The sequence below is a fragment of the Columba livia genome, chromosome Z (genome assembly GCF_036013475.1).
Source record: "Columba livia isolate bColLiv1 breed racing homer chromosome Z, bColLiv1.pat.W.v2, whole genome shotgun sequence".
Lineage (NCBI taxonomy): Eukaryota > Metazoa > Chordata > Aves > Columbiformes > Columbidae > Columba > Columba livia.
Window position 1 is genome coordinate 84370944 of NC_088642.1, and position 21388 is coordinate 84392331.

Below are 21388 nucleotides of genomic sequence, written 5' to 3' on the forward strand. Positions count from 1 at the left end.
ACAGACTAGAACCTTAACAAATTAGTTTAATCCTCTTCCTGCTACTTTACAGCATTTTTAATATCAGTGGGGTTTTGAGAATTAAAACATCTGACAACGCCCACCTAGTGGCTTTGACACAATAAATTTCCATGATAGACACGGATGAATAAAGTCACAAATCTTTTACTACCATTAGACTACCTGTTCAAATCCCTATAGCTTTTCCCAACACATGAAAATAATCCCACAGCATTTCTAAAAGCAGCAAGCACAGTAGAAAGTATTCAAAGAACTGAAAGGCAGGAGGGATCTCCCTAAATATACTGTACCTGCAACCTTCCTTTTTAATCTGTTCGCTCTTCTCTTGATATCGTATTCATCGTCATAGTAGCAGATAAATGGAGAAGCGGGGAACATGCTCCCATGCATCCGCCTTTCTGAGCACTCCTGCAAAACACATTTGAAGTCATTAGATACGGTTGAGTTGCGATTTTCCCGAAATGGAAACAGGTTGGATTTGCAGGTGCTGGTCTGTACCTGCAGAGGATGTGGCCAGCAAGTCCTAGAACACCCATAACTTTATTACCATCCAATAATCCTTCCTGCTCCCGCAGAAAACACGCATTACAGGGGCCAAGCTGCGGTTCTTGCAGCACACGTAAGGAATCCCATATGTTCCCGCAGGTACCGCTACCTGTGGCTCTGGTGGAAGCAGAGAGCAGAGCGGGAGAGCACCGGGCACACGGCGGGACGGCCGCACCGGGCGCGGGGACACGGCCTCACCTGCTGCTGCTGCCCCTGCTGTCACTAATGCTGCTGCTGCTCCTCACTATCCCTGCTACTCCTGCTGTCGCTGCTGCTCCTCACTGTTCCTGCTGCTCCTCACTGTCTCTGCTGCTCCTGCTGTCCCTCCCGCTCCTGCTGTCCGTCCTGCTCCTGCTGTCTGTCCTGCTCTGCTGTCCGTCCTGCTCCTGCTGTCTGTCCTGCTCCTGCTGTCCCTGCTGCTCCTGCTGTCCGTCCTGCTCCTGCTGTCCGTCCTGCTCTGCTGTCCATCCTGCTCCTGCTGTCCGTCCTGCTCTGCTGTCCGTCCTGCTCTGCTGTCCCTGCTGCTCCTGCTGTCCCTGCTGCTCCTGCTGTCCCTCCCGCTCCGCTGTCCGTCCTGCTCCTGCTGTCCGTCCTGCTCCTGCTGTCCGTCCTGCTCCTGCTGTCCCTGCTGCTCCTGCTGTCCGTCCTGCTCCTGCTGTCCGTCCTGCTCTGCTGTCCGTCCTGCTCCTGCTGTCCGTCCTGCTCTGCTGTCCGTCCTGCTCCTGCTGTCCGTCCTGCTCCTGCTGTCCGTCCTGCTCTGCTGTCCGTCCTGCTCCTGCTGTCCGTCCTGCTCCTGCTGTCCCTCCCGCTCCTGCTGTCCGTCCTGCTCCTGCTGTCTGTCCTGCTCCTGCTGTCCCTGCTGCTCCTGCTGTCCGTCCTGCTCCTGCTGTCCCTGCTGCTCCTGCTGTCCCTGCTGCTCCTGCTGTCCCTGCTGCTCCTGCTGTCTGTCCTGCTCCTGCTGTCCCTGCTGCTCCTGCTGTCTGTCCTGCTCCTGCTGTCTGTCCTGCTCCTGCTGTCCCTCCTGCTCCTGCTGTCCCTCCTGCTCCTGCTGTCCGTCCCACTCCTGCTGTCTGTAGTGCTCCTGCTGTCTGTAGTGCTCCTGCTGTCCGTCCTGCTCCTGCTGTCCATCCCGCTCCTGCTGTCCGTCCTGCTCCTGCTGTCCGTCCTGCTCCTGCTGTCCCTGCTGCTCCTGCTGTCCCTGCTGCTCCTGCTGTCCGTCCTGCTCCTGCTGTCCATCCTGCTCCTGCTGTCCCTCCTGCTCCTGCTGTCCCTCCTGCTCCTGCTGTCCCTGCTGCTCCTGTTGTCCCTCCTGGCTGCCACAACCACATGCTCCATCACCTTGCAAGACACACCCCTGTGCCGGGAGCTCTGTGGGCCAGGGTCACGGGTGGGAGGACCTGCAGAACGTGGCAGACCCGGAGGAGGGTGGGCTGAGGGGCTGGCTGGGGCAGCATCGTCCACGCACCCACCCTCTGTCTGACCGCAGCTTTCTCATGGGTAACAACCAAACAGCTCCTGCAGGACACGCAGTGCAGCTGCAGGGAGGAGACAGCCCGGAGTCGCTGAGGGGAGGGAGAGGCGGCTCGGCATCGCTGCCATGTCAGCCTGTTTCCCAAACACTTGACTCAGGATTGGGAGTTTTTTTGCTGCTGTACACAAAATTTTAGCAATGTCTTGTGAGCCGGGCTCACTGCGACACTTCCTACGCTTCTGTCTTGGGTACCATGTGATATTAGCTAATGGTTTCTTCTCCTCCTACACTGCTTGTTCCCTGTTGTGCTGGGCAATATCACCTTTCTGCAGGTGGGCACTGCCCAGTCCTAGTGAACTCTGGGCCTTGCCATTCTCAAGAAGTGGTCAGTTGCTTCCGCTCGTGCTGTTGTCTGCACACAGCGAAGCAGCTTTCCCTCCCGCGATGGCTGTTTCTAGAACGCAGTGCCCCCTCTGCCGCCCCTTCCCCTGTGTCCTCCTGCCAGGTCCTCCTCAGAGGCAGAGTACATCGAAGGTGCATTTCAGATACATTTCAAATTTCTCAGCTTGCATTCAGTCTCTGGCTGAAGCCGGTTATCCTCTGCGGTGTCCTCCGAAAGGGCATCGCTGGGTTGTGCGTCACTGTCTCGTCCCCAGGTGCCTGAGCAGCGCGGGCAGCTCGCGGCAGAGCCCACGCGAGTCGGGGGTTGTACCTGCTGGTGACACCGGGCTGAACGAGACCCAGGACGCGGCACACGGGACCACGTGACACCAGAGGGTGCCCAGCAGCTGCTCACCTGGGATATGCATGTGCAACAGGATTTGACACTGAACACCTCGAACAGCCAGCTATTGCCCCACAAAGACACCTGTTCTGTCACCCTGCCCGGGTCCTCCGTCACCTCCCTTGGATTTGACACGAAGGAAAAGCATGAGAGACAAAGGACACCTGAAACACCTGTGTTTCACATGAGTGAAAGCTAAGCGTGGCCTCCGGGCAGGGTACAGAGCTGCCTGCCTGCCTGGAATGAGGGAAAGCAGAGCAGCTGCAAAGTGCCCGGCAGAAAAGGTGCCCGGCACCTGGGGGTGTTGGTGACAGCGGCTGAACACGAGCCAGCGTGTGCCCAGGTGGCCAAGAGGCCACAGGATCCTGGCTGGTACCAGCACTGGGGTGGCCAGCAGGCCCAGGGCAGTGACCGTCCCTGTGCTGGGACCTGGGGAGGACAAACCGCCAATCCTGGGGCAGTTCTGGGCTCCTCACGCCAAGAAAGAGCTTGAGGTGCTGGAGCGAGTGGAGAGAAGGGAACGGAGCTGGTGAGGGGCTGGAGCACAAGTGTGATGGAGCGGCTGAGGGACCTGGGGGGTTCAGCTGGAGAACAGGAGCTGAGGGGAGACCTTCTGATCTCTGAACTGCCTGAAAGGAGCTTGGAGCCAGGGGGGTCGGGCTCTGCTCCCCAGGAACAAGCGCCAGGAGCAGAGGAAACGGCCTCAAGTTGCCCAGGGGAGCTTGAGGTTGGATGTGGGAACAATTTCTTCCCCAAAGGGCTGTGGGGCATTGGAACAGGCTGCCCAGGGCAGTGCTGGAGTCACCAGCCCTGGAGCAGTTCAAAAGGCGTTCAGATGAGGTTCTTAGGGACATAGGTTAGTGCTAGAATTAGGTTAGGTTATGGTTTGACTCGATGATCCTGAGCGTCTCTTCCAACCAAAATGATTCTATGATTCTAAAATACTATCTCTAAACATTGCCAAAGAGGTTACTTTAAACAACATGGATTGGTTTTGCTCAGGGGGATGCAAAGACATGATCATTCCTGTGATACCAGTGATGAGATCCCACATCAGATCTAGGGCTCTGCAGGCGTGTGGTCTGCTCATCATTTTGACTTTGTTAATAAGCTGACAGAAGCCCCAGTGAATGAAAGCAGAGGCCACCCCGAGCTGCTCCGTCCCTCCGCACCTCCCCGCGCTGATAACGCGGCGATGCGCTGCTGGCTGTACCGCCCCGGCCGGGGCTGCCCACGCCGTGCGCCGTCAGACGCGGCTGCGACGCCTCCAGCGCTGCCGGTCCCGCGCGAGGACGGGAGCACAGCCTGACAGCGATTTCCGGCGCGACTGGCACGCTGCGATGTGGGTACAACACGCGCCTGTGGACACCGCGCCGCCCCCTGTCCCCAGCGCCAGAACTTGCCGCGCCTCAACAACGCAATGATGTCTGTGATTGATCCTAAAGCACCGGGCTGTCCCTCAGCAACCCGCCCTCCCCCTTACCTTTCCTTGAGGTTATGCCCCTTAAAATGAGCACGTCTTTGTCATGGACCATCAGACACAACATTCGGATGTGTGGACTGCTACGCAACAAACTACGATGTAAAGACTATTAAATCAGATTTCTTGTCCTTATTAAATCCTTAGTTTACATAAAAACATTACTGTCTTACTAAACAACACAGTACATTAAGGAAACACAACTGCCCGGTGTTGGAACCTCTGACAATTTAGGTCTTAACTATTTTCTTTCCTGAAAGCAACAAGAAGGGCTGTGCGAGGTGCGGTGACAGCCGTGCCGGCACCGGCTGTGCGAGGTGCGGTGACAGCCGTACTGGCACCGGCTATGCAAGGTGCGGTGACAGCCGTGCCGGCACCGGGTGTGCGAGGTGCGGTGACAGCCGTGCCGGCACCGGGTGTGCGAGGTGCGGTGACAGCCGTGCCGGCACCGGCTGTGCGAGGTGCGGTGACAGCCGTACTGGCACCGGCTATGCAAGGTGCGGTGACAGCCGTGCCGGCACTGGGTGTGCGAGGTGCGGTGACAGCCGTGCCGGCACCGGCTGTGCGAGGTGCGGTGACAGCCGTGCCAGCACCGGCTGTGCGAGGTGCGGTGACAGCCGTGCCGGCACCGGCTGTGCGAGGTGCGGTGACAGCCGTACCGGCACCGTGCACTGAGCTCTGGGACTCAGCTCTCACCTCTGGTTTTGGGAAATGTCTCCCCAGAACTGTAGCAAAGAAAAGGAGTTTCAGGTGTTCCTAAACCGGATCCACTGGTGACACGAAAGGAAACGGTCTGCAGTGGGAAGCACCGATTATGGTGCATCTATATAAAACTAAACCCAACTTTTTCTTCTTGGTCAGTCTATTATTCCTGCGCTTTAACTGCCTGAGGTACAGAAATGAGACAAAAATTAAGAGATGCTTGTCAGCATAAGTAATTTTTCCTGTTTACAAATATTTACATTAAAAAACCAAATCAACAAACCCCTCATTTTTCCCCTTACGCTATGGGCAGGTGTTTCTGCTCTGTCAGAGCCCCGAGCGCCCGCCGGCGCAGGGACGGTGACACGCGGTGACACGCGGTGACACGCGGTGACACGCGGGTCCCAGCCCCGTTTGCTTGGTCACTGCTGGACAGAGAGCTCAGTGATTTGAGGGCAAATACTCAGTTATCGTTACATAATCCGATGTGTGTCCTGGGCGCTTTCCTGTCTGCATGCAGAAACATCCGGCATTTCTGCCCCTCTCCATTTCCATCCAGTTGTTGCTCAGGCTATTTCTGCGTATCGTACCACAGTAAAAATACTATCTTGTCTTCTCTAACTGCAACAGCCATGAAGTGTTGTCATTCCTTGATGATTTTATACAGTTCCTACCATCTTCTATCCAAGTAACCACCATCAGCTCCTCCCATAAATTTATCAGTTTGTATTTGTGTGCATGTATGCCTGCCTCCCTCAAACACCATTTTTGGACAGTTTAGTAAAATGTTCCTTACCTATTGCCAGCAATCAGTCTTACTTCTTCTTCAGTTCTGTGACTTCAGTTTTTGTTGTACATGCTCATTTTATCATAGAATCACGGAATCCAGGGTGGAAGCCTCAAGGATCACCTGGCCCAACCTTTCTTGGCACAAGCCCGGTCTGGACAAGCTGGCCCAGCACCGGTCCAGCTGCATCTTAAACGTGCCCAGTGCTGGGGAACCCTCCGCTGCCCTGGGGACATTATTGCAACGTCCGGTTGTTCTCATCACAGAAATTTCCCTCTTGTGTCCAGCTGGACTCCCCAGGAGTCACTTGTACCCACTGCCCCCGTCCTTTCCATGGGAATCCTCGTACAAAGCGATCTCCAGCTGCTCTGTAGCCACCTTTAAATACTGGAACACGGTGCTGAGGTCTCCGCTCAGCCTTCATTCTGCTCTCAAGGATGATCAAGCCCAGGTCTCTCAGCTTCTCCCCACAGGGCGGCTGCCCCATCCTTGGATCATCTTTGTGGTCCTTTTCTGGACCCTGTCCAGCCTGGCCACAGCCTTTTCTACAGCGGGAACCAAAACTGAACAGAGTGTTCCAGGTGTGGCGTGACGAGCACTGAGTACAGCAGGAAAAGATTTTAGTGTCTATGTTACTGGCAGGGGCTTCACTCGGTTTTGTTACCAGGATCAGTTTCGCTGCTGCTTTCGCGGTTTTACCAGCTCCAGTCCCAGGCAGAACGAGGCGGCCGCGCGGCTGCCGCGCTGAGTGACACGGGCGCCACGCGCGCCGCGGTGCGGAGCAGAGGGGCAGCGGGGACGCGGGTTCGGCTCCTGCACCCCATGCCGGGTCACCCGGGGCACGCTCGGCTCGCACCGACCTTGGACTGCAGTGGCTGCCCATTGCCGGCCCCCAGCCCGGCCGTGCCGGGACCGTGTCCTGCACCGGCGCCGTGGCCTCAAACCTTCACTCATCTGCAAAGACAGCCTGGCATAACAAACCTTCCATTCATCTTCCAGCTCTACCATGAGAAGATCTCAGCAAACCTGCCCCACCTGCCCCACACGGATTAACCCGGTGGCTGGGAACAGCAGCAAGCGTTTAACAACGCACCTTCAGGAGCTGCCGGAGTCGACACACAGAGCACACAGGGGGGAACAAGGGAATCCGCTGGGAATCTGCTGCCTCTAGGCTGTAGGAGACTATAAACTTAACCCACCCAATGCATGAGTAACACTAATTTTCTAGAATACTTGTGCCTCCCAGTCTTATTCCGTAAGATAAGAACTAACACTTGTCTGGTGTTGGTATTTGCAGATGGGCAGCTGCTCCTGTCACAGCAAAGGGCTGAGAAAGGTGACAAAGAACAGCGAGGTGTTCTAGAACATTCGGCATGCCTCCAATTGTACTGAAGCCATTCCAGGCTCACGATGTCCTACACCAGGCTGTGCACCGTACAGAATGTGATGTCAAACCTACTTCAGATGTGGAATTAAACTGAGAGGCTACAAATAAGGATGATCGAAAGCAGGCAGAAACGGAAAATTCCTAAAACGGGCATTCAAACTGCTGGGCAGACTGAACAACCCCACACAACGCTGAACATGGCAGTAAGGCACTAATGTGTCACCCCTTGAGACACGGGGAAAAATAAAGCAAAGCAAAGCTCTGTTTGGCAAACATCTGTTTTCCAATGGATAGTCCCTTCCAGGCAGTCTCACTTTGATTTAGGATTTAAAAAACAAATCAATAAACCTGCCAAGGAGAGACAGCAACTTTTCCTCTGTATCCTTACATTACACGAGTGAGATCTCTGTACGCGCTGGCCTGCACTGGCTGCAGCAGTGCTGCGCAGCCACAAGCACTTCATTAGCGTGGCCCTTTGTGCAGCATTAGCCGGACTCCGCCGGCCCTCTCCCCCAACCACACACCGTGGCAGAGATGAACCTCTGCCCCAAGGGTGTATTAACACCGAGCAGAGATGCCGAGACTTACGTATCCAAAATGCCCTTCCTGGGAGCAGTTGTAGCAGTACACGGAGGCGGAGCGCTCGGTGTGGGCGCCGGCCACCTCGATCGGCCCTGGCTTTGTCTGAAACATGGAAACAGGCAAGAGTTAGGTCTGGCAGTATTCCGAATGCTGAATTAAAAATAAATTAAAATTACAAAAATATAATTTTATTATGCTTGAATCAATACATTCCTGCATGCTGTTGGAATATTACGTTTTAAAAAGAAGCAAGTGTGTCATATTAGTGTAATTTTGCAGAGCAAGGTTCAACCTGAGCATCACAAATGAGGTGGGAAGAGGCACCCCCAGTATCTGCTCCACCTGGCCGTGCTATTTCAGCTCCGAATACAACAAACCAGCCTGCCGATGTGTCCCTCGCTGCTCCTCCTTTCCCCGGCCCCTCGCAGGTGCTCCGCCATCCCCGGGTGGACGGGGCCACCAGGCGCTGCACCCCCAGCTGCACAGGCACATCTGTGCTGCTCAGAGCCACCTGGCAAAGACCCGAGACACGGCGCCTCCACCCCGCGCTCCCAGCCCTTCCCGCCAGCAGCGCAGAACCCCGCTCCCCAGCACAGGTCGGTCTCCCACAGGACCCGCGGAACCGGGCGCAGCTGCTGCGGGGCCGCGCAGGGCAGGCGCAGGTGTGTCACGCAGCGGGGTGCATCGGTTCCTGCCCCTCGCCTGGCACTGCCAAGTGAACAGGCGAACATGTGTGCTCCTTCCCTTTTCACACGCAAGCACACTCGTCCGCGAGCAGCAGCCGCGGGGAGGCACCGGAACCAACAGCGGCACGAGCTCTGGCGAAAAAGCACCGCAGCAAAGAGTGACCGTACCGCCGCAGCACTGCACGCGCTCCCTGCTCCCTGCCGCTCAGAGCACAGGGCAGTGGCCTGGGTGTCACAGAAATTACAGCTGCTTTGTACAGCTCATTACAGGAACGGCTCATCCTTCAGACCCGCATCGTCATGTTGTAACCGCTATAGCCATGGTGTTCTCTGGTATAGCCGCAGTGTTCTCCTGCTATAGGCCCAGTGTTCTCTGTTATAGCCGCAGTGTTCTCCGTTACAGCCGCGGTGTTCTCCGTTATAGCCGTGGTGTTCTCCTGTTACAGCCGCGGTGTTCTCCGTTATAGCCGTGGTGTTCTCCGTTATAGCCGTGGTGTTCTCTTGTTATAGCCATGGTGTTCTCCATTATAGCCGCGGTGTTCTCCGTTATAGCCGCGGTGTTCTCCCGTTACAGCCATGGTGTTCTCCTCTTATAGCTGCGGTGTTCTCCTGTTATAGCCGCAGTGTTCTCTGCTATAGCCGCAGTGTTCTCTGCTATAGCCGCAGTGTTCTCCACCATAGCCATGGTGTTCACCTGTTATAGTCGCAGTGTTCTCCACCGTAGCCACCGTGGTCTCCTGTTAAAGCCGTGGTGTTCTCCACCATAGCCACAGTGTTCTCCGCTATAGCCGCGGTGTCCTCCACCGTAGCCGTGGTGTTCTCCACCATAGCCACAGTGTTCTCCACCACAGCCACAGTGTTCTCCTGTTACAGTTGCGGTGTTCTCCACCATAGCCACGGTGTTCCTCACCATAGCCACAGTGTTCTCCACCGCCGGAGCTTCAGCCGTGCTTGTAGAACAGCTGAACAGCAGAAACCTTCCCGTGCCGTCCTGTGAACCTGGTCACACTGGCCGGGTCCCCCCAGGCTGACGCTCCTCAGCCCTGGTTAAACGCGTTTCAGATTCACGTTCCCCGTTCCCATTCTCTCACCGCGAGGCTGAAGGAGAGCGACACGTCCAACAGTGATCTGCGACAAAAGGCGGCGAAACAGGGAAAGGAAAAACCCACCACCTATAATTTGTACATTTCTCATCCATGCCTCACAGTGAGAGCTCTTCGGATAAGTAAGTGACTCACTAAACCAGATTACATTTATCATAAATACATAGAACAGGCAAAGAAAAACCAAACAAAATGCGAATATTTGTATAATCCCCTTGACAAGAATTTGTGGTTTAATTTATTGGATCAATTGCCTGTATTCTAGTCAGTTTTCAGCGTGCGGAATGGCCCCAGAAATCAGCTCCACTTTGGACACGGCTCCTAAGAGCAGAAATGGATCCTGGCAGTGACACCTCCGTCTGCGCTCCCACCACGCCGATTTTACCAATATTAACCTGTTCCCCCGCACTGGGACACAGAGCCCAGCGGTCCTGCAGCCAGACCCGTGTGCCGGGAGCTCTGTGGCTGCCAGGACCGCACCAGGACCACCGCGCCACTGCTCGGCTTCCCTCAGCTGGGCCCCCAAATGAACCACACCGTCAGTCTGGAAGGACACGACTGCACTGTCTGGTCTCTGCAAGGCGCAGTGTACCTGTACGGCAGTTACACACCGCATGTCCTATTCCGGAGAAACAATCCTTGCAGTCCGAGATGTTGCATGATGAAGAGGCTGACCCCTTCATCTGCTGGCCATCCTCCAGTGTAAATAATTACGATTTGGCCATCGTTAGTGTTCTTCACTGAAACTCCACTAAAACCTGCACAGAGTTGAGAGCACTGCTACTTTTACAGAGGAGACGAGCAAGGCCTCGTGTGTGCTGAATCGGGCTTGCGAGATGAAGGCGGCTGCGTGGACGTTCACGGGAAATGGAGCGTGCTCACCGCGGCCTCCGGCGGCGCCAAAGCCCGACTGCCCCGTCACCGAGCCTGCCGTGCCGCGGTGACCCCGCGGCTGCACCGCCAGGGGCTGCGCTGATACCGTTAATGCTGCTACCGCCACTGTGCTAACACCGCTAACACCGCTATCACCAACGTGCTAACAAACACTGCTAACACCGCTACTGCCACTGTGCTAACACCACTAACACCGCTATCACCAACGTGCTAACACTGCTACCGCCACCGCGCTAACACTGCTAACACCGCTACTGCCACTGTGCTAACACCACTAACACTGCTACCGTCACCGTGCTAACACCGCTACCACCATCGATAGTGCCACCATGCTAACACTGCTACCGCCACCACTACCGTCACCGTGCTAACACCGCTGCCACCACTGCTACGGCCACCGCGCTAACACCACTACCACCACCGTGCTAACATCGCTACCGCCACCGTGCTAACACTCCTACTGTCACTGCTACCGCCACTGCACTAACACCGCTACCGCTGCCGCCCGCACAGCACTCCAGCCATGGGAGAGCAGCACCGCGCCACGGCCTCACCGGGACGCTCTGCGGCGCTGGAGCCCCTCGGCCGGCGCCGCCGGCTCCCTCCCCTCCCTTTGTTCGTGCACAGAAAAGGTCACGTTTACGGAAAGAAATTAAACCGAATACTTGCAGGCCAGATTACAACTCCACATAACTTCACTCCTTTCCAAAGCCAAACAAAAAGGAAACCCGCATGCTACAAACCTTCTGTTTTCTTATTATTTAAGGCTTAAAAGAGCATCTAAAGACTTCAGCCATATGGGTACAAAATAAACTATTCATGAATGTAGCTTCTTTATGTTATAGTTTTTTTTGGTTACAAACATTTAAATAATCTATATTTGTAGGGTGATATCTTGGAGATTACTTCACTATCAATATATAGAAGTAATAACCTGGTAGATAGCATTACCTATGAAAGGTCCATCCCATCTGCTATTCTTGCTGAAAGCTTTTCATGCACCAGTAAACTCAGTAAATATCAGAAGATAAAGCATAAGCCTACCACGCCATGGATTTACTTCTAATGTCTCCTCAAAGTGCAGCCTGATGCAACGATTACAAATGATTTTTCTTCTAATGTCATTTTACATAACCCTTTTTTCTGCATGAGTAGTTAGTGCGGAATGAATGAATGAATGCCATTAAAACAGTTAATCATTATCTGGGACACTGGCCTTCCTCCCTTCTCAACAGGAATCTCCATGACAAAGGCCAAGAGATCAGAATGCCAGGGCTGCCTCTCCGGCCCATTTCTGACAGTAATTTTTTATGCAAATGGCGCTGCTGGGCAGCTCCCCCCGTGACCTTGAGCTCCCCTTATCTGCGCCGACTTTGATCCAGCGCGGCCTCGCTCTTACGGAGCTCATTACTACTTAGGAGCTGCAATCTGGCTAAATCTCACTAATTAAGGAAAATCTCCTGGCCTCCATTTTCGTAGGTTTCTCTGCTTCCCCGTATTACGTGACGTGCACAGAGGAGCAGAGGCGAGACCCCCGCGCCGACAAGTGCTGGTGACCTCCGTGCGCAGGTGACACGGAGCGGCACGTTTGGTGACACGGAGCAGCATGTTTGGTGACAGAGAACAGCATGTTTGGTGACACAGAGCGGCACATTTGGTGACAGGGAGCGCGTGACCAGCTGGCCCCGCGCAGCCGCTGGCAGCTCCCCCGGCACGCCGGCCCCGACCGGCACAGCGCCGGCTCAGAGTGGCGCCTTCCGCCCCCAGGGGCACCCGCGGCCGCCCCGGCAGCCCAGCACAATCCAGAGCGTCCCCTGCACTGACGAGCCAAAATCAGGCAAAACAAAGGTCGTGTCCCCCACCGACCACCGGTGTCCACCTGTGTCCATTGGTGACCATCGGTGACCATCAGCGTCTGTCGGTGTCCATCAGTGTCCATCGCTGCCTCGCCGGGGCCCCGCTGAGGGTTTTTGGTCACATCCAACACCAGCTTGGGCAAACCCATTTCAGCAAACAAGAGAACACCCATGTAAACGCCGAGCAGTGCGGCGCAGGGCTGGGGCTGCTCTCCCCAAACCACCGGCACGTCCTCAACGGCCCGGCACACAGCGTCCTGACCTGGCACCCAACCGCGCTCCCCTCACCCGGCCCTTCATTTGTGCTGTTGTTTCTTCTTGTGCTCTGAAGATACGTAATTAACTGACAAGTTGAAGAGGAAGCGCGGCAGAGGATGCAGCCGCAGCCCGAGCGGGGGTCCTGGCACAGCACATGGCTGAAGCCCGAGCGGGGGTCCTGGCGCAGCGGGGGTCCTGGTGCAGCACACGGCCGCGGCCCGAGCACAGCGGGATGTCTCTCCTGTTTTGGTGGTCACCAGGTGAACCATCGTGCGCCGCGGCTGCCGCTGGACAGGGACACGGTCACAACAGCGCTGTCACTGAGAAATATACATCGATCTTCTCTTTACAAATTAACGTAATCTACTTGCACGCCAGCCGAAACAATGGCAGGTTAGCATCATTCCCTTATATTCAAAATTGCCAATATAAGATATCATGTAATATCGTAATTATACTAAGGGTTTTTGTTGTTGTTATTTTCTTTAACCATGTCATGCACCCAGTAGACTTGCATTCCATTGGGTAATTCCTTAATTAGGCAGATTTCTGAATCCAGAATTATGTACACAACAGACCGTAACGTCTCCTTTGAGCCGTCCCAGTCTATCGGGTGATTGCATCATTAAGCCACACATGCTACGTAGTAAAAATCCTTATGAAAATTCATGACAAACACACTGAGGCTGATGCATGCTAATGAGTGAGAAACACACAAATTCAGTTTGTTACTTTTAAAGCCCCCAAACTCCAAACAATTATGAACAGAATAATTTCTTTACCGGATTTTATTTCTTCATGTTTTCAGTCATCTAAAAACCTCGCTCTTCCCCCAGGGTTGTGCAGGTTGGACCTGAGCATCCTGCCCCAAATTACACCTTGTAATTCAGTTTACTAAGTGTGCTTTTAACATAATTTCCACCCTTTTGGGTATCAACAAAGCACAGCGAAATAACCAAGAAAACTGTGATCTAACCAAATTTATTTTTTTTTAAGTACAAGGTACATACTAAATGATAAATCGGCAGACAATTATTTTTGTTGCATGTTCTGGAAAAGCGGGGCCGCTCCTGAAGCGGGAACTCGCCCTGCTGGGTCTGCGGCGCAAGCGCTGCGAAGCGGTCGTTTTCCGCAGAAATAAGACATTTATATAACGCATTTTAAATAGATGCAAATAGCATCTACAGTCGACTGTGAGAAAACGCTACAGGAAGAGACAAAAAGTACAATATCATAGACTTAAAATAAATGAACGCAATCTTTTGATACTCTTACAAGCAGAGAAAAAAAAAACCCTAAAATATTAATTCAAAAGGTCTTTTCTGAAAACTGGGCAAAAAAATCTCGACTTTGTAAGGAAATGAATATATGCAAGATAGTGAGGATAACAACAACACGGCCCCGAATGGCGCAGAGTCTTCATGGTTTAAGGGGCGTCCCAATTTCCTCCAGAGGTGGTGGCATCTACCCAGTCGTCCATGGCTAATTTTACAAGGAATGCAAAATGTTATTTAAATAGGACGGTGCATTAAACTTCAACTATTTCTGATGTAGCTCTCAAACTACAAACCTATCTTTCTTCTATTTTAATTCTAAAGTAAGTTAGCAAACACTTCCTTCTTAATCCCCAGAGACTATCTATACAGTGACACAAATGCACAAATTTATGACAGTGACATAAATGCTCCTCCGAAGTAATGTGCAACATTAAGTGAAATCGTTTCCTGGAAAGATATTATAGGTATCTATATTTTATTTGCCATCTTAAACATATCTGGGTCTTTATGACCTTATTTTTAAAATGTATTTCCTTTTTACATTTCCTGGTGCAAATGGACTGCATAAATAAGCAATGTGCTATGAGGCTTCAGACTAGCCGATAAACCCTTTCAATTTTCATGCCAGCTTCTTCTTTTGTAATTCAAATCTGGCTGAAAACTGGCAGCTCTGAAAACTGAAACAAGCACTGCCACAAATACCTTGTAATGCTATCGACCTTGTCTGCCCATGCAGTGAGGAAGGGGATGCGAATGTGTCTGCAGTCATCCAGATAACACAACTCATTTTTTTGGGGGGATAACAGGAGCCAGCCCGGACCGTGCACCAAAAGCAGTCATTACCCGGCAAGCCGGAGAATAAGTCTCTTCAAAATACACAGCGCATTTAAAAACCATACACAGGGCTCAGCCACCGCTTTCATTACCAATTTTAATTTAGCTCCTTCAGTTTGCCAGCCAGATAAACTCTTTAGTGCTGTTTTTTAATCTATTTGCCACATTTTATGTTTAAGATTATAGTAATATGGGACAGGAGAAGGAATCACTTTTAGAGGAAATAAAGAAATAGATCCGCTTATCAGCACCCATCAGAAAGTTCATTAATCAGCCAGGCTTTGTGCCCCCTAAATTGAAAGGTTAAATAATCCTCTCAGGAATATTTCTCGGCACCACCGCCAATTGTCCGGAGAGAAGCTGCCATTCACCGCACCCCGGATCGGTGACAGGGTATTTTACCTCTGCCTGGACCCCAGACAATGACGGACAAATGGCCTGGCTTACAAAGAAACCTCTTAGTACAGGGATGGAGAAAGGGCGCGGACACGCACGGCACAGGCGCCGGCTGCGCGTCGGGACGCGTGTGCGCAGACACGGAACCGGAGCACACGCACCGCGCACCCGCGCACCCGCGCGCCGGCGGGACTAAACCGCGGCCGTGTTTATCAGCTAATACACCGGGGACAGCCGAAACCGCGAGGTTTTGATTTTTACTGTCATTCCAGATGACTTACAGCTTCCTTTCTCCCTCTAGCCATCCCAACCACGTTTCGGCCCCCGGCACGAACAAGGAACGGCCACACTCGCAGTAACTTTACTGGGGGAGCTTCCTCACAGACGTTTCCTTTGAGGCGGTTCCTGATCGCAGCTGAAACTGAACCCATGAGAACCTGGTGCTGCTGGGCTGCGGGAGGCCCGTGGGCCGTGTGTCCGTGTGTCCGTCTGCTGCCACGAGCCCCAGCTGGGCTGCGGGAGGCCCGTGGGCCGTGTGTCCGTGTGTCCGTCTGCTGCCATGAGCCCCAGCTGGGCTGCGGGAGGCTGGTGGGGCCGTGCGCCTGTGTGTCCGTGTTGTCTGTGTGTCCGTGTGTCTGTCTGCTGCCGCAAGTGCCGGCTGGGCTGCGGGAGGCTGGCGGGGCCGTGTGTCTGTGTGTCCGTGTCTGTGTCCGTGTGTCCGTCTGCCGCCACGAGCCCTGGCTGCGGTGCGCTCTGGACAAACGGACACTCAAGCTTTTCTCCTCACGCTTCCCAGCAGCTGCCCCTCAATCCACAGCATCCTTTCCTCACATCACCAACACCTTAACCGCGCATGTTAATGTCTATCGGTTTCCTCATTATTTTTTCATGTATTTTCCATTTAAGAGCATAATATACATTTAGTAATACCATAATTATTTTTACCTAGGTTTATAACGAGTGACATTCACCCAGAGTATGTCCTTGAGGAAATGTCTGAGACCATATATACAGCCACTAACAAACAAAAGCTTTTCTGTGTCCTTCTTGCATATGTTTCTTTAAATGATTCTCAATTCCATACAGTTTTTACTTTAATATGATTTGGGACTTCCCGTGTAGTCTACAGCGTCTAAAAATGGATCAAGAGACTTCAGATGTCTCTCACATCACATAAATACACCATTGATCAAAAACGCCTTCTCCAGACCAACTTCTGAGCATTCCAGTATTTCTCCCTATTGTTTTCCCTCTTTGCCTCCTCACGCTGTCATCAGAAAGGCAGAATTTATCTGACCAGGTCTCATCTGCCACCAAAAGGAGTCAGACAGAAACCGGGTACCGCGTGCAAATCTGGCGCGAGCCGTTTTGAAGCAGGAGATATTCGGGGTGCAGGAACCGGCCGTCGCTCGGTGCGCCACGCGCCGGCATCCCCGCAGCGCCGGCTGCGCGCCGGGACGGTACAAACGCGCCTCGGAAACAGAAACAGCGGCATAGTCAACAAACATCATAAAGTCTCTGTTTGCGGCAAGACGAGCGGTTAGTACAGGCAGAGGGACTGCAGGTCCCAGGGAGGGAAAAGACCGGCAGCTTTTGGACGCGACACTGTGAACCCAGACTGCCCACTTCTTGCACATTTGTCACCCGTCCTACTGTAAAAACGGCGCCTCTGCCGCAAGTGCCGCTTGTTCCCGTCTCAGCCCCTGCTGTGCCCCTGCCCACGTGCCGCGTGCCACAGCGTGCAGAGCGCGGCATCGCCAGGCAGCACCGCGGCTGTGGCATGGTGCACAGCATCACCGGGCAGCACCTCGGCCGTGCCATGGTGCACAGCATCACCGGGCAGCACCTCGGCCGTGCCATGGTGCACAGCATCACCAGATAGCACCACAGCCGTGCCATGGTGCACGGCATCACCAGATAGCACCACAGCCGTGCCATGGTGCACAGCATCACCAGATAGCATCACGGCCGTGCCATGGTGCACAGCATCACCGGGCAGCACCATGGCCGTGCCATGGTTCACAGCATCACCAGGCAGCACTGTGGCTGTGGCATGGTGCACAGCATCACCAGGCAGCACCACGGCCATGCCATGGTGCACAGAATCACCAGATAGCACCACAGCTGTGCCATGGTGCACAGCACCGCTGGGCAGCACCACGGCTGTGCCACAGAGCGCAGCATCACCAGACAGCATTGCGGCTGTGCCACTGTGCGCAGCATCGCTGGGCAGGTCTGCGGCTGTGCCATGCCGGCAGCATCGCTGGGCAGTGTCACTGGGCAGCATTGCTGCTGTGCCACACCGGCAGCATCACCGGCCAACACCCCCGTGCAGTGGTGCTGCCGTGCCGTGCCAGGCAGCGTCCCCAGGCAGCACCACTGCCATGGCACACCGGCAGCACCGCCACAGGGTTGCTGGCACTGCGGGGCACCGAGGCGGGACGGGCAGGAGGGGGCTCGCCGGGCCGTGCACGGGGGTCCCAGGGCAGCCCAGCCGGGCACCGGTGCCGGGGCTGTTTTGGTGCGAGGTGCTGCCGGCAGGGGCAGCTGCTTCTGCCCTTTTCACCCCTGCTCGTGGCCGAGTACATTTGTCAAATGTTAATTTAACCCAAATTTAACACTCAAAAACAAGGGAAAACTCAAGGCCTGACTTCACTCCCCTGAAGCCAAACACTGAGAGGGGCGACTTTGTCCTTTGCCACACGCGGTACCGTGTGTCATGTACATCACCCACTGCTCAGAGACTTCTCCAGTATCGCGGCAAAACGGTACCGGCTGACGGCAAATGGCTCCGCACTGCTCACCACTGCACACGCGTCTGAGCTTCTCTTTAATTCCCTTTATGCCTGATTTTTCTAAATTTGAAATAAAAATCAGGGTAATTCTGTCATGGGCACAGTAACTTTTCTATTCACATGACAGGACCTAACAAGATGTATTAATATCATTGACATGATAGACCCTCTCAGAATTAAATCAGCGAATACTTTTAGGGAATCCTCATGCAAAGATTACTAACCGGATCAAGCGTAACTCGAGGAGGTTACCGCGGCAGGGTCTGACCTGCCGGCCGCTCCCGGCGCAGGACGAGCCTGCGTGCGACCCCGCGGCCGCACCGAGAGCAGCGCCGAGCTCGGCAGCGCGGTTCACCGGCGGCGGCTGGCGGACGTCTGACCGGCAAAACGCCGTTCCCGTCAGGACACGCGTGCAAAACAGCATCTCACCCTTTTCACACTTTCCATACAGTAATGCACTAACAGACATTTTACGTTACCCACATCTAAGTATAATTCCGTATGTTTTAACATGTCTGATAGATCACAATTTTTGGTTTCCTGTGGAATTTTTAAACAGACTCTAAGTTCTAAAAAAAATGAGAAAAAACAGCTTATCACTTTCAGAGGAATAACTTTTAAAGAATATCGGGACTCTAGTATGAATATTCATACACGGAATTTACTGTAGAAAACGGGCATAGACTTTGTTTTGTCTCCCTCTGAAACAAAAGCCTGTTTATAAAACGCATTGGAAAACTCATTCTAGCTTGAAAACTCTATTTTCCTTATTTAGATGGTTAGAATCTGAAATAATAAAAATTATTTAAATGGTCACATAAATTCACCTTTTCAAAACGCAGGACAGAGAGGCGAACATTTTTACAAAATCTGTAAGCATTGAAGATGATGTTAATCCTTCCCCAGGAAAGAACCGCAGCTCTGTGTGTGGTGGGAGACGTTTCAGCAGCGAGTCTCACCAGGGCTGCCCCGTTTTCTGTGCAATTAACTGCTCACCCAGCACTGTTTGTGCCTCACAGGACTCCTGGCGCGGTGCTGGTGCCCGCGGTCTGCGCTCTGCTCCGTGCAGCCCGTCCCGCCGGCACCGCCGGCACCGCACACACCGCGCGGCTGCCCGGCCAGCAGGGTCCGCGCACCACGCGCTCGAGCATTCAGTGTTAAACTCGTCCATTGCCACCCCGTTCTGATTTCCGCCCCTGCTCCTCTCCTTTTCCGCAGTGAAGGCAGCCCAAAAGGTGCTGAGCGTGCAGAAAACAGAGCTCCTGCAGCACCAGCAGCACCGCTGCAGTCGGGATCCTCCCAGGGACGCGCCTCCCAGGCAGGCGCCTCCAGGTTGTCTGGGAGCCCAAACCAGGGAAACGGAGATCACCCGGTGCAGCCGGGCAGCTTTCCGTTCCCCCGCTCCCAGGCTGCCCCCAGAGCTGCCCAAGCGCAGTTTCTGCTCGAGATGCAGTCGGTCTCCGACCCTCCAGTCACAGGCACGTTTTGTTTTGCTTTCCGGGGGCAGACGCTGCAGGAAGCAGACAGGCTGCCCCCCGCACGACAGGGCCCCGAACAGCCACAGGCCCTGCGCCCCTGCGCGGCGCGACGGGCACAGCCCGCGGGGACACGGCGGCCCCGGGTGACACCACAGCCTGCAGGGACACAGCAGCCCCGGGGTGACGGTCACAGCCCGCGGGGACACGGCGGTCCCGGGTGACACCACAGCCCGCGGGGACACGGCGGTCCCGGGTGACACCACAGCCCACAGGGACATGGCAGCCCTGGGTGACACCACAGCCTGCAGGGACACAGCAGCCCCGGGGTGACAGTCACAGCCCGCGGGGACACGGCGGTCCCGGGTGACACCACAGCCCGCGGGGACACGGCGGCCCCGGGTGACACCACAGCCTGCAGGGACACAGCAGCCCCGGGGTGATGGTCACAGCCCACGGGGACACAGCAACCCCAGGGTGACACCACAGCCCGCAGGGACACGGCGGCCCCGGGTGACACCACAGCCCGCAAGGACACAGCAGCCCCGGGGTGACAATCACAGCCTGCGGGGACACGGTGGCCCCGGGGTGACGGTCACAGCCCACGGGGACACAGCAACCCCAGGGTGACACCACAGCCCGCAGGGACATGGTGGCCCCAGGGTGACACCACAGCCCATGGGGCTACGGTGGCCCCGGGGGCCCCGTTCCGCAGCAGCGGCACCGGCACAGCCGGGACGGGACACACAGACACACAGACAAACCCCGTCCAACCCAACCCACGCACAGCTCCCCAACACCCGCCCCCACAGCTGGACGGGGTGCTAAACGGAACCCAACGTTCTCAGCACAAGGCAAACTCCAAACGGTACATGTTTATATAAAGTCAGTGAAGCCACCCTTCTTTCCTGTGATATTTAGAATACAGTTTCAGTAAATATCGGGAAAGAACTCTGTCTAGCACACTCTTACTGAAAGCTATAGCGTGTGCTTTGTACTTATCAACTTACACTTCTTTCAGGGCCTCAGATTCTGTTTTCTGCTAAAACAACTACACAGTCTTTTGCGAAATACAATTTATTTGCAATATAAACAAATTTGGGGGTTAGGTTTCTGATAGCCTCAAAATATCTGAAACTTGAAAGACAACGACAACGCGGGGCAAATCACGACTCACAGCGGGAAATAAAGAGAACGTCAAATGAAACAGGAGACGTCTGGACAGCACACGAGGCAGCTCGAAGGCGCGCCGTCTCCAGAGTGCCCTGCGGGGCAGGGAGACGCGTCAGGGCGTCCCGGCACCGACCCGCACGCGGCACGCGGCACGCGGCACACGGCACACGGCACACGGCACACGGCAGGCCTGGCCGCGCACCGCGCACGACGGCTACACCAGAACACCTGCCGGCCGCTGCCCGGCCCAACGAGCCTGGTGCAGCTGCCAGAGCGTGGGACCCTCGCAAACCCAGGCACCAAACCCGGGCACCAAACCCAGGCACCAAACCTGCTCCTTCCAGAGCGTGGAACCCTCACAAACTCAGGCACCAAACCCGGGCACCAAACCCGCTCCTGTCCTCGGGGCCAGCGTGGGGACACCGGCACACGTGGGCGCCTGTGTTCCCCGCAGCCCGGGGGGCACAGTCACCCTCACCCCAAATCCACACCCGGCACTTTTGTGCCGCTTCCCTGAGAAAGTCGCTCCGAGCGGCTGCCAAGCGCCGCCGCGCCGGGCCCGCGCTGTGCTTCCAAAACAGAAAACACCGCCGATCGCTCACACAAAGTGGTGTTTTCACCAGAGTCAATAAAAACACCTCAAAACGCACAGAGAGAAACTGTGCAAGGCCGGGGTACTGAACAGGAAGGCAGGTCCCGCGCCGTGCAGGCCGGTCGGGCAGGCCCGGGCAGCCCTGGCCACAGCCACAGCCACGGCACCGCCACAACCATGGCACCGCCACGGCCACGGCACTGCCAGGGCACCACCACAGCCACAGCCATGGCACCGCCACAACCACGGCAACGCCACGGCCACGGCACTGCCAGGGCAACGCCACAGC

The 21388-nt window shown here is 54.9% G+C and overlaps 1 protein-coding gene across 6 annotated transcripts in view; it reads right to left on the reverse strand.

Moving 5' to 3' along the window:
- The window catches only part of ZCCHC7 (zinc finger CCHC-type containing 7), a 143660-nt gene that overhangs the window by 15749 nt on the left and 106523 nt on the right, over positions 1-21388 (reverse strand). For 5 of the 6 annotated variants that reach the window (XM_065046605.1, XM_065046600.1, XM_065046604.1 and 2 more), the window contains 2 exons: positions 7767-7862; positions 312-429 (listed from right to left, as the gene is read on the reverse strand). In XM_065046605.1, the coding sequence (XP_064902677.1) occupies positions 312-429; positions 7767-7862 (214 nt within the window). The remainder of the gene's footprint in view (positions 1-311; positions 430-7766; positions 7863-21388) is intronic. The other variant, XM_065046606.1, reaches the window with a different exon arrangement.